This window comes from Crocodylus siamensis, chromosome 2, assembly GCF_052110815.1.
Source record: "Crocodylus siamensis isolate JL-2025a chromosome 2, ASM5211081v1, whole genome shotgun sequence".
Classification (NCBI taxonomy): domain Eukaryota; kingdom Metazoa; phylum Chordata; order Crocodylia; family Crocodylidae; genus Crocodylus; species Crocodylus siamensis.
In genome coordinates, this window is record NC_143396.1 from 84,151,939 (window position 1) to 84,164,792 (window position 12,854).

The following is a 12,854-nucleotide window of genomic DNA, read 5'->3' on the forward strand; positions in this document are numbered from 1 at the left end:
ACTAGACGCCCCAACCAGGCGATTGGCATTTCATCGTTTCTTATGCCGGTTTCCTTCCTTAGTTCATTCATTTCTGGGTGTGTTCTAGTTCGCGTTGTGATTGTTTGTCGGGTCTGGCCCTGGGGATCAGTTACCCATTTTTGGACTGCAATGGGAAAAGCCGATGCTAACTCTTCGGTGTCTTGGTTGTCTTGTTGAACTGGTTTATCTCGTACTATTCTTATTACTTATTACTTTCATTGTCATCAGCACTTATGGTTTCGTTTATATAATTCTTCTTGGTTACTGGTTTAGTCATTTCCATTAATCCGTTGCTTGTATTTGTTCTGATTGTACTTGTCCTTATTGTTCTTCTTGTCATTTTATCATTCGCATTGGTTCCAGTAGCTTTGTCAAGCAACTTCAGTTGCTTCTGTTCCCACGCTCTTGCTTGTTACTTTGTTACCGCTATTGTAATTCATTTGGTTGCAGTTCTCGTTCGTTTGGGTACTCTTCTCCTGTACGTCCTCCTGGTGGCGCTGGCTGACGTACGGGGGTGGTGACTTGTGTACAGTAGGTGGCGCTGTTGCGGGAGTCAGGTTCTCGGTGGGCAGAACCATGGGCGGTGTCTCTCTGGAGGGTGGGCTCGGGATGGGTGGAGCTGGACGTCGTGATGTCAGCACTGGTTTTGGCGTGCTGACAGTTTGGTCGGTGCCATCTTGCAATGGCCGCTTAGCCAATTTTTCTGTCACAGCTCTGGTTGTAGCCATGAGCTGGGCCCTCATATCAGTTAGCTCTCTTAATAACACAACGTACTCCCGAAAAAGCACATTTATTATGCGGCCTTTCTTCCATCGGGGTCCGGACCATTTGATTTTCTTGCTGTCCGTCTCTAACCGCTCTTGCAGCTGGACCAGGAGCTCATGCCCCCTAGACCCGATGGCAAGGGTCAGACAATTGAACTCGTCAGGAGGGGTATCCTCACGGCCCTCCTGTACATACTTCATGCACCGGGCAAATTCTCGGTCCGGGCCTGAGGTTGCTGTGCCCGATGATTTCTTACGGGCCATGGCTATGGTCCCGGTCTCCCCCCTTGGGCGGTAAATGGCCCGAGGATCCTGGACAATGCAACCCAGAGCACTTGGGGTGAGCCGAACAGCCCATTCTTCCCCTTTTTCTCCCCAGAGGGACAGGTATCCGCTTACAGTTCCTTCAGCTGGTGCGGCCTGATGGAAAGCTATATGGTCCCATAAGTCCTCGGCACAGATGGTCTGCCGGACTCGGTTGCTCCATGGGCAACTCCTTATAATCTCCGACTCCAATATGCCTCCCATTGATCCTGTTCGTGACGCTATGTCGGGGAAAACCGAACAGAATGAATCGGGCCCCCAGGTCACGGTGGGCCGGGGTGGCAATCAGATACGGACAGGTGGGATTATTGGCGTAGAGTCAGGAGATACAGACCCGGAGAGGATTGAAATTAAGGTGGATTTATTTGACATACGCTTCAGGCATAGGCAGCGATGTCTTCAGTTACAGTTATAACAGTAAACAACAAGGGGGTCTGTTGGCCCACGAGGTTCAGTCCGAAGACCTAGTCCCAGGGCTGGTCAACAGCTCATTAATGGGGAATACAAACAATAAAATGAAAACTGTAACTCGATGTATACGGTGAGTCGCGTGACGCCAGTCCCGCAGGACAACGGTGAGAAGCAGTGATGTCAGAAGCCGAAGTCAAAACCAGGTGAGTTGAGCCGAGATTGCAAACAAAGTTCAATGGATGATCCGGAATCGTAGTCTGTAGTCAGTGCCAAGGTAAGTCGGAAGCCAGGTGAGCGGAGTCAAAGCCGTAACACAATAAGTAATACGAAATGCCAAGCGAAGGAGGAGATGTATAGGTCCTAAAGCCTGACTGAGAGACAGTCCCTGCAGCAGCAGCCTCTGTCCTCAGCTAACGCGATCTCCCCCCGAGGGAGGGGTTCACTGAACTTTTATATGAATTTGGTAGCCAATCAGAACCCTCTCCGCAGAGAAATTTCGAGTCAGATTACCTCATGTCAGGTTCTGACTGAGCATGCTCTCAGTCAGAAGCTGACACAATCTGAGCATGGTCTGTGGGGAAAGTAGGTCAACAATGATTGACAGGTCCGCAGGTCACCCAGGGGGCAAGGGCTGGGTGAGCCTTGGAACTTTCTACTCAGAGTCAAACCGCGCATGTCAGTCCAGCTCTTCTGTGTTGGCAGCATATACTCAATTTTGCTCTGACAGAAGTATGCCTTCTTTTTGGTCCCGCTCCTGATGTGACAGGGTGGTCAGGTGGCCCCCTTGACCTCTGTCCCCCAAACTTATTCCCCCTGCAGCTCTCTCTGCCCTCCCCTCTCCACCCTCTGTCATACCCTTTTTTCCCTGAGCAAATGTAAGTGAGGGGAAGATTTGGAAGTGAGGGGCACTGAAAGATAAATTGATTCATTTTGTCTGTGTTTTGTTTTTTTTTTTTTTTGTTGGTAGGGTTTTTTATTTATTTCATTTATTTATTTTTGTTTTTTTTAACTGATGCAAGCTTTAGAACAGGTACTCCAAAAACATGCATTTAAGCAGCACTCTTATACTTACTCGATATAGAGTATAAATTATGCACGATAGTAGTCCAAAGCCAAAAGGCTCATGATTTACATAGTTAATTGAGCTGGGCCTCAGCCGAGTCAGCAGAATTTCAAGCCATAGTAACTCTGTAGCTCAGTACTTCTTAGTATGTGTGTATGCTCCAGATACACCTGCCCCTTCTTCCCCCCCCCCCATTCCAATTGTGCTAATTAGTTCTCTTCTGCTTCAGAAATTTATATGCAGGTTAAGTTCAGGGCAACCTGGTTTGGCTGAACCTCATGGAGGGTGGGGCCTTACTAATCATATGCATCAGGCTGAGAGAGGGATTTGGGGTGAACTGCTTGGGGTCCCATTTGGTGGTGTTGGCCAGACATTTAAGGTTGGTGAAGAAATGGGCATCATTAGAAATGGGGGGGAAAAAAGGCACATTTCAGCTGTGGGAGTGAAGAGGAAGTCAGTGTATTCAGTGTAATGGCTCACTATGACTTGAAAAAGAGTTGGTACTGAGGGGGACAGAACGCATTGGGCACTACTGCACTATACCTTATTAAGGTGGACTGCACTAACCTGTCCTTGTAGGTTACTGTTTGCCCCTCATGAGCCATGTGTTTTATTGTGATGCTCAGTGTTGGCTGCTTTTAATCAGTTTCCTAGTTTGGTTTGCATTACTGAGCATATGCTGCTTTTGGCAGCAGTTTGACTATACACAATGTATTTAATGTGGTTTCCTTGTATGTGATTGTAGGATGAGGAGTTTATTTCCCTTGCTGATGGCGGAGGAGGGAGGGGCAGGGACCTCTTCTTTTAGTTGAGTAAATATGTTATACCTGGACTTTAGTAAGGCTTTGAACGCACACCTACGTGACATATTTTTCATCACTAAACTGGGGAAACAAGCTAGATAGAATGGCTTCTTAGGTGGCTCTATTGCTGAATGACTTCAAGGAAAAAAATATGTAGGATATATGAAGTGGGGTTCTGCAAGAGTCCTGTTCTTGGTCTGATGCTGTTAAAACACTTTTATTCATGACTTAAATTAAGAACAAAGAGTTCTGTGATCACAATTACAGGTATACACAAACCTGTGAGGTACTGCAAACACTGAAGGATCTTGATAAATTGGAGAACTGGATGATAGTAAATGAAATTCAACAACAACAACAAAGAAAAAGAGAACTGAAGTGCTTGTAGAAAGAATGGAGGATAATTGGTTTGGTGGTAGTGCTACCAAACAGAATCTGAGGCTGTGGTGCATCCTGGACTCATTCATGAGCAATGCAATGCAGTTTCAAAAAGAATAGAGAAGGAGAATAACTATTCTCACTTGCCACTGAGACAGTGGGTTCATATGATGTATACAAAATCTTATTTAAAAGCCCCATTCCTAATCATTGGAATGGTACAATAATGGAACAGGCCTCTTAAAGAAGATGTAAAATCACTTTCACTGGAAGTGTTTAGAAAGGCTGCAGAGGCATTTGTTTGGGATGGTTTAGGAGTAGGGCATTCTGCATCATTACATAGGGTTGGACTAGATGACCTGTGAGGACACTTGCAGTTTTATGATTACATTTGTTAAAGCCAAGCATTAAAGGTGGCTGTTTACCTACCTACCTATCCATCCATCCTCTGTTCCTTTTTGGGAACTAATAGCTAAATACCTGTCACAATTCCATGGTTAATTGCAGTTAGCAAAGAGGTTGGATTCATTTATGAAAAATACAAGATGCCCTCCCCATGTTCACAACATTTTTGTTCTCATCAGTAAATTTTTAGTGTGCTCCTTCATGTATTTTTAACCATGTTCTAAAATAGTTAACATCTATATTACTCTTTGTTTTACAGTGATCTTAAGAGATCATGCAGAACAGTGCATTTGTCAAGCATTCCATATCACTGAACCTAGTTGAATATTGTTCATTGGATTAATGTGAAGAAATTGGATTATAGTTAAGCCAAGCTTTTAGAGGCCATGGCTAGTTGTTATGATTGTATCAGCTATGCTTGGAATCATGTCAAAGTAAAGGGTGGGCAGTACATCTCTTCTTTAAAATTGATTTACATACAGTAATCTAGCATGATCTAGTGATAAAGATTGGCTGGTTGTTAATATGTCAAGAGATTTCATAGGTAGATTACTTTCTCCAGGTGTCACCAATATCTTTTGGCTGTTGTGGTTTCTTAAAGCTGTGTGACTGAATGGTAGCTTGAATATGAGTGTAAAAGTGCTGTTTTCTGTTGCCGCCTTGCTTCAACTGTACCCTCAAGTAGCACTGATGGAAGGGATTGAGGCATGAGCCCTTGAAGCGCAGACATCCTAGCTCTTGTTTTGTACTGGACTGGTCTTATTTAAACTGGTTCTTTAACTTAAATATCAAGTACAATTTAAGGAGCCAGATAAACTAATATACTTAAGTAGCTGGAGGAGCATAAAAAGCCACTTGTGCCCACTGCATTATGATTGCTTTACACTACTCAGTGTGCTGACAAGTTTGCCTTTGAAAGGGTTGGTTTATTGTGCAGGTTTTTTGGGGTTTTTTTTCAATTTTCCAAAGTATAAGTGATAGTGAAATGAAACTGAGTTTAGTTTCTATCAGTAGTCTAAGGGTGAAACAACATTATTGTCATGTTGTAATCTACAAGATGAAAATTATATACACAGGATGTTTGAATTTACAATTGTGTTTTAAAAGAAATCCAGGCGTATTATGATATGAAAGAACTTGGTATCCAAATAATTCCTTGCTGGCATGGAAAGATACTGAAACAAATCTTTAAAAAAGCACTTCTTCAAGTATCTTAGTCATGAATATTACATGACATCACTACAGGGTAGAATATATGTTTGAGTGCCCTAATTGTATTTCCCTGGCTTGTGTTTTGGATTTAAGAGTGCTGTATAACATACTTTGGTTTGCTAACATCCTTTCTTCAAATTAGCATACTGTCTTTGCTTGCTTTTTATTGTTTTCATGTAAGATCCTTTCCTCACTTTTTTCCTAATCTTTTCATATGTAAGTTTTCCTTCTGCTGTTCGTTATCCATGCTGCTGGAACAAGACTCCTCTGTATCTTTGCACTTTTCTCAGATGAAGCGAGAAGCTATGGTATTGGGCTGTAGCTTAAAACTAGGTTAGCTTGGGGCTCTCTTAGTTAAAATTTTCGGCATTGGTAGGGGTCATTAAATAGATCATTCTGAGAATTTTCTGATGCTTCAGATGTATTTCAAATGTGGAAGAAGAAAGCCCTAGAGGGGGAAAATGGGCTGCTGTGAAGAAATGAAGTAGTTCTTTCTGATCTGTGTTGTTGGGTCGTCTTCCTTAAGATATTTGGAGATGGGAAACACTTTCTTCTGTATTGAGTTAGACTTTGTCACCCTGCAACCTTGTGCTTTCACACAGAGATAAAAAACACTTATTACCATGCTTCTAGCTCCATTCTTGACCAAATCCAACACTGGCTACAGGATCCACTTCTAAGCTTATCTCAGTTTTTGTTACTTTGATGCTGAGCTTTTTACTTGTCTCTGTTGTCTGGCTAATGAAGTTTTGACTTGCAGCAGAACTTCCTTTTTTCTGTTTCTGCAGTAAACCTGTGCATGAATAGAATGCAGGCCATAGGAATTTTTAAGACCAGTTTAGTGATCTGAGTTAATAGTAGCTAGGGGTACACAAATACAGATTTTTTTTGGGCTGATACTGATGACCGATTTTATTAATGAGACATATCGGTGAATACTGATCCAATTGCTGATATGCAGTCTGGCAGCTTGGAGAGCAGTGTCCAACTAATAAGTCTGTTGGGGGAAGGGGTGTGGAAGTGGGGGGAACAGATTGAGGCTCCTGTGGTGAAGGAGGGAGTGGGGCAGGGGCAGGTGCTGCCCAGTTGGGGCAGAGCTGTGGGGCTTGTCTGGGGTGTCAGAGTGCGGGGAAGATCCCCCCCCTTACCATGTACACCCTTGAGGGATCTACATGGGGTGTGTGCCCCCTCACCCTGCACACAGGTTTGGGGTGAGCTGGGAGTGGGACAGGTAGTGGTGGCACTGGGGTGGGAGGGACCTATGGGGAGGGTCTACAGCCACCCCCTAATTTGCTGTAGCTCCCTGTGGCCCCCCCCTCCCAGTGCCACCACTGCCTGCCCTGAGCACAGCCCCATTTCTGTGCCAGCTGCAGTGGCTGCCTGCCCTTGCCCTGTACACAGATGCAGGGGAGATCTGCTTCCGGATGAGCCTCTTCTGGCTTCATTCTGCGCCTCACCCCAGCTGGACAGCCTTAGCCCCACTCCCACCCTCACTGCAGGGGCCTTGATCTGCCCCCTTCCCCCCCAACAGACATACCAGCCAGACTCTGCTCTGCAATCTGCCAGGCTGGCCCTGTGTATCCTGCGCACATGCGTGCGGCATTTATCAATGACATTATCAGCCCTATCAGCCAGAAAAGCCAATTGCTGATAACGTAAATGATATCGGTGCTGATATAACATGGACCAGTGTATCAATGTACATCTAATGGTAGCAAAGGACAAAAATCATGATTCTTTCTGTAAATGCCTGACCTTGAGGAGTGCAATTCAGAAAAACAGTGTTAAGCACCTGGGTTCCCTCAGCAGCCAATAGTGAGAGTTTTGGGTGCCTTTAAAGAATGATACAAAGAGCCTAAGTGCTTAGCAGTTGCTTAGATCTGTCCATTAGATGCAAGGAACTCGTGCCCCACTACAAAAGTAAGCCAAATGTGCTCTGTAACCGGCACTGTGGATCAAAAAGCTTTTATTTGTCAGCGTCATAACATGGTAGGGTTTCAGGAATGTAGATATTGTTACCATTTCTCAGGTAGTAGCCTTATCTATTAAAGCATAAGTAGCAAAGAAAAGCAAATAGCAATCTGAAAAGCAAAGAAAACTGTTTAAAGTTTTGATATTTAAAAGACTGTTAGGATGAAACAGATGAAGAAACTGGTTTGATTCAGGCAGTGCTGCAACAAGAACAGTAGCTTTTGTCATCTCATCGAGACAACAGATATAACTTAGAAACCTGGTCTTGGGGGCTGGGGCCTCTACAGAAAGGGGTTTACTTCACTGCCAATATAGATAAAATCTTGAAGGTGGCCACTAGATGAACAAGTGACTTGATACTTTCACCGGCCCTTGAAAAGAAGTCTGTTGCTCCTGTCTACTTTTGAAATGTGAAGTATTTATTATATCTTTGTACTTCACGCATAGATATTAATGCTAGCAGTGACCATTTCCTACTCAATGATAGCAGAAAAGATGCTTCCAGTCCTGTCTAAATGGGAGGTAAGCCATGTACCCCTCTGGCATAGAACACAAATTTAACAGGAGGCTTGAGACCTGCTCTTTCTGCTGCTGTACTGCCTGCACTCTTCCCTGATCTGCTGTGCACCACAGGCAGCGGCTGGCCATGCCACTTTATGGCAGGTTGGCCACCCCTGGTCTAGATTAGGGCTGGTAACCTACCAAGTGGCCTAATTTATCATTTGCATCTTCATGCATGGTACCTGGCAGCATATTTCATAAAATCCTGATGTGTATGTAAGAGATTCTATTCCATGAAACTGATTTGATAAATTCCAGAAAATGTTTTTTGGAATGACAGCATAGAATTTATCCATTCTATACTACTTTTATGTGGAACTTTCTGGTCTGTCATTAGTCTTTGGTAGTCTATTTAGCATACATATCAGTGTGCCATATAGTAGTTCATAATAGAGCTGCATTTACTCAAGACAGGGCAAAAAAGATTTTCAAAAGGTTTCATGAATGTCTATCTTATCAGTCAAAGATTCAACTTTATTATGGGACTTTTAACCTAGGCTTTGCAAAATTTAAGTCTCCCTTTTAATTACTGCTTGCTGTTCCATCAATGATTGAATCAAAATAACATTCATTCTAGGTGTAACATCTATCTGAAGAGAAGTGTCTAAGTCTATCCTTCATTTTTTTTCTGTAAGTAGAAAAGTTTTCTGACCACACTCAAAACATTTATTGTGCCACTTCGGAAAATGTTCTGATAGTTTTTCTTACTCCACAAGCATTCAAGCTTATCCATATCCATCATCTTTCTCAGTCTTAATTTAAATATTTCTGAGAATATGGTAGAAGGAACTGAATCACTTTGCTTTTTAATAGCTTCACTCCCAAAATCTCCAGGAATGGAGGGGATGTGAGTGTTGTACCAGGTACTACTATAAACTGTTCTCTGTGCTGTGCTGCATCCTGGGAATAATGTCCTTCTAAGGATGGGTTACAGGTTAGCAAACTTCGATGCTTAGGTCTTTGGGGCAAGAAAAATTTAAGTCAGTGTTTCCCAACTGGTGTGCTGTGGCACAATAGCATGCTATCACAAATGACCAGGTGTGCCGTGGAATTTTGCCATGGCAATGAGCTCATAAACATGGAGATGGGGAATGCCTTAATGGGTGTTCCATAGAAAATTGTTATTAATATAAGTGTGCCTTGGATTGGAAAACATTGGGAAACGCTGATCTAAGTAACAAGTCTGTTAAACTTTATGTTGCTTTAGTAGGAAGAAAAGCAAGTTTTAGAAGTATGCAACCTGTCACTGGCAAGCCATTGCTGTTTGCTTCATCCAGCCATTGCTGTTTGCTTATAGGCTTTCCTCCAAGAAGTTATTGAAAAATATAAGGTTGCTGTGTTCTGAGCTGCTGGCATATATTCATTTATTGGTGCAATGAGATTTGCTCTCCAGTCCCAACAGTCATGCCTCTTGCTATGCACATATACATGGCACATTATGTAATTGGGATCAGAGATTGGATCCCAATCACACCATTACTGCTTGCCATAGTTATAATGGCATAATCAGAATCTTGAGCTTCCCCTGCAGTGGCAAGTTGAAAGAGAAGCACGACAGGTCCAGCCACTCACCATTCAGCTGATTGTAAGCTGTATCCATCGAGATTTACATGGGGGACTCAAACTGGCTCCAGTGCAGTCAGGGGTTGGAGCTTATAATCAGCTGATAGTCGGCCCTGGACCACAGTGGGGCAGGCTTTACTCCCCAGTATGGCAAGCTGATTGTTGGCCCGGCTGGGATAGCCCTGGGTCTGTCTTGGGACTGGGCCTCATACTGCAGTAGATGGGATGACAATCAGCTGATTGTCAAAACCCTGTGCATGGCAGCGGGCAGCTGGGAGCTCTTAGCAGCCCAGCTGCCCCTTTTCCACATGATTAGCATAATTCTTTGGGTAATGAGCATTAAAATGCATGTAATGCACACTTAATGTGCCTTAAAGTGTCACAAAAAAACTATGCACGTTTGCTGATGTGCATTAAAAGGCTAATGAGCTTTTTTTCTTGCACCTCACAATGGAGGTACTAAATTTGAATGTGTATTAGCAAAAGCATGTTAACGAACATGTAGACCTGCCCTGTGTGTAAGTCTTCTAGGAAACTGGGTAAAGGAGACTGTTAGTTTGTAATATTGTGGGAGGATTTTCTTTGTGGAGGCAGAGGCATAGGGGAAGAAAACAAAAATGCAGTCAATACTTTCTTTGTAGTCACATGAATAATTTTGCCTTAGGACTTGGTATTGATGGTTTAAGGATGAGAGAACCAGTGTGTGGCTTGACTTGCATTATCCTATAATACATGGACATCTTGCAAGAATACAGGTTATACATGAACTGATCCTTTTAAGATTAATAACATTAAATGTGAAGATGAGGACAATCGAAAACTTGATTAAAAAAGTATTACTAGAGTAGTTTTATGTTCATAGTTTTAGAAAAAAAAATGGTTGCAAGATAATAGTTGTTCCTGTAGAACGCTTTATCATATCTCAGATTCACAGAAGTTTAGGGATGGAAGGGACCTCATGAGATCGTTGGGTCCAGCCTGGGCAGGAAAGACAGCTGGGGACAAATAACCTCAGCAAGGTGTGCGTCCAGTCTCCTTTTGAAGATCTCCAGGGTAGGTGCCTGTACCACCCCTACTGGGAGTCTATCCCAGAGCTTGGTCACATGAACTACACAAGTCTGTCACACAGATCTCTTAAACGTATGATGATTTCACATTTTAACCTTATGATACATGTTGTTAAGCTTAGCTAGATTTGTTACATATGCTGAGTTGTGTAAAACATAAATTAAAATGTGTGTTAGTTTTCTCCTGTACCCTGTAGTTTAACTTTGTGTGCTGAAAAGTTTTTGGATTTGAATAATTGTGTTAATATAGTGCAGTAATAGCATTATATATGATAAAATAAGTGATAGGTTTTAACTCTGTTTCATATCGGCTACTTAATCTCTGATGTACTTACTCCCCACAATACCATTTCATTTTCTCTTACAGTATTTTTTCTAGTGTTGTACATGGATGTCATGATGTAATTATTTAAAAGATAATGTCAGAAAGTGAAGCTTTTTAAAACAGAATTTTTAGCTGTTAGAAGCCAGTCTTCTCTGGCTGAGTTAAGCTATCTAAAATACATAGCTATAGTATTGGGGTATGGTACAAGTGAATGGTTAAAGAAAAAAAAAAAAGAGAGCATTCTCAAAACTAGTTCTCTCTAATTTGATGAGCACTAACTTTGAGTATTATTGGAATGTATTATTACAAATTAACTGGATTTTTTTTATTGAATTTCAAAATTAAATGTCTAAAATGGTTTAAAAAGGGAAGTTCTCACCAGTGGATAATATTTTGTGTGAAAAACGGCGCTTTGAAGATTAATTATTCTGATGTTCTCAGGAACTGCCTCTTGGTGAAGATTTGGTAATAATTCTGCCTGAGGATATTGAACTAAAGCCCTTTGGGAGAGTTTCAAGCATTATTGATCAGTTAGGTAAGCAAGATGCATTTATTTTCTTTAACTGACAACCATCTTTTTTATCATTGTTTTGAGAACATGGTATTTACTGCAGCATCTCATTTCTTAAAATGATCATACGTTTCTGTTGACTTCGCTCTTGTATAGTGTAACAGAAGGTATTACGTGAATGAATTTATTGAATATAATTTTTTGTTGTTGAATCCTTCTTACCTGGCTATTGAATACATCTTTTTAAAGGTAGGGATGTTTTGTGGGGCACTCAAGAAAATTTCCTGTCATGGAAAAAGTTGTTGAAAAAATAAATGCTTAATTTGTAACTGTTAAAAATGTCTTCAGAAGTCTCTAGCCCATAGTTTGTGTTTCAGTTGGCTTGCAAAATACAGGAGAAGGGTGAAAACAAGGATTGAAGATTCTGTGATGGGCCACTCCAAAATTTCTGTTTTTCCCCCTCTCCCTTTTTAAGTAAGAAGTGATGTAATAACAAACTTATTTTTCTTTCACAATTTTTGTATAGTTGGTATACTACCAGCTTTATGTGCTATTTATCTATATGCTGCTAGCTTCTTGCCAGTGTCAGCTGCCAAAGGGCAGAGGATGACAGATGTGCTTCATCTATGGGGCTGGATGTAGTGTCGACCTAAGTAGGACTGTGAGGATCTATGGATGGAACAGCAGGTGCAAATAGTATACATTAACGATTAAAAACTTGGCAAATCAGACTTTTGCAAAATCTGACACTGAATGATTGTTCCTGTGTCTGACTTCACCATAGACAGACACGGACGGTTCTTTCGGTAAATCTGCTAGCTTTTATTAGACCAACTCAAAAAATTGATTTGGTCTAATAAAAGCTGTCGGGTTTACCCAAAGAACTGTCTGCCTATGTCGTTAGACCAGCACCGCTACAACCTACACCCCTGACTTCAGAATATAAACTCAAAGCTTGTATATATGATCTATTTTTCTTAAAGTGTTTCTCACCTAATTGTTGTAACAAGAGTTAGAATTTGAAACACCAGGCAAGTAGAACTGATTAGTAGTTTCTTGTGTTCAAGCTGATTGAAACTTTAGGAAGTAAAATGGATAATTAAGATTTGTTTTGGTATTAAATGTTGCTGGTAATATAGATAAGGACACCTGTCTTTTAGAGCTGCGCCAATACACCGGTCCCATATCAGATTGGCACTGATCTGAGGAAAATTGAGAGCATCAGCAGTAGGCTTTTTCATTTTGTTTTTTTGTGGCTGATAAATGCCCTGTGCATGCGTGCAGTTTGAGGCCCTGTGGGAGGGAGTGGGGCTGGAGCTGGGGCAGGTGCAGATGCTGCCCAGCCAGGGATGAACAGTGTGTGGGATGGAACCATGGCTTTCCTGGAGGGTGGTGGCTCCTGGTGCCTCATGTACCTCACAAGGGCATGGGGCTACAGCTGCATGGGGCTCTTCCCAGCAGGGGACTATGTTGGG

At 42.1% G+C, this 12,854-nt stretch overlaps 1 protein-coding gene across 2 annotated transcripts in view; it reads left to right on the forward strand.

Moving 5' to 3' along the window:
• The window catches only part of NAF1 (nuclear assembly factor 1 ribonucleoprotein), a 61,637-nt gene that overhangs the window by 16,752 nt on the left and 32,031 nt on the right, over positions 1 to 12,854 (forward strand). For both annotated transcript variants that reach the window (XM_090036261.1, XM_090036260.1), the window contains exon 3: positions 11,310 to 11,403. In XM_090036261.1, the coding sequence (XP_089892387.1) occupies positions 11,310 to 11,403 (94 nt within the window). The remainder of the gene's footprint in view (positions 1 to 11,309; positions 11,404 to 12,854) is intronic.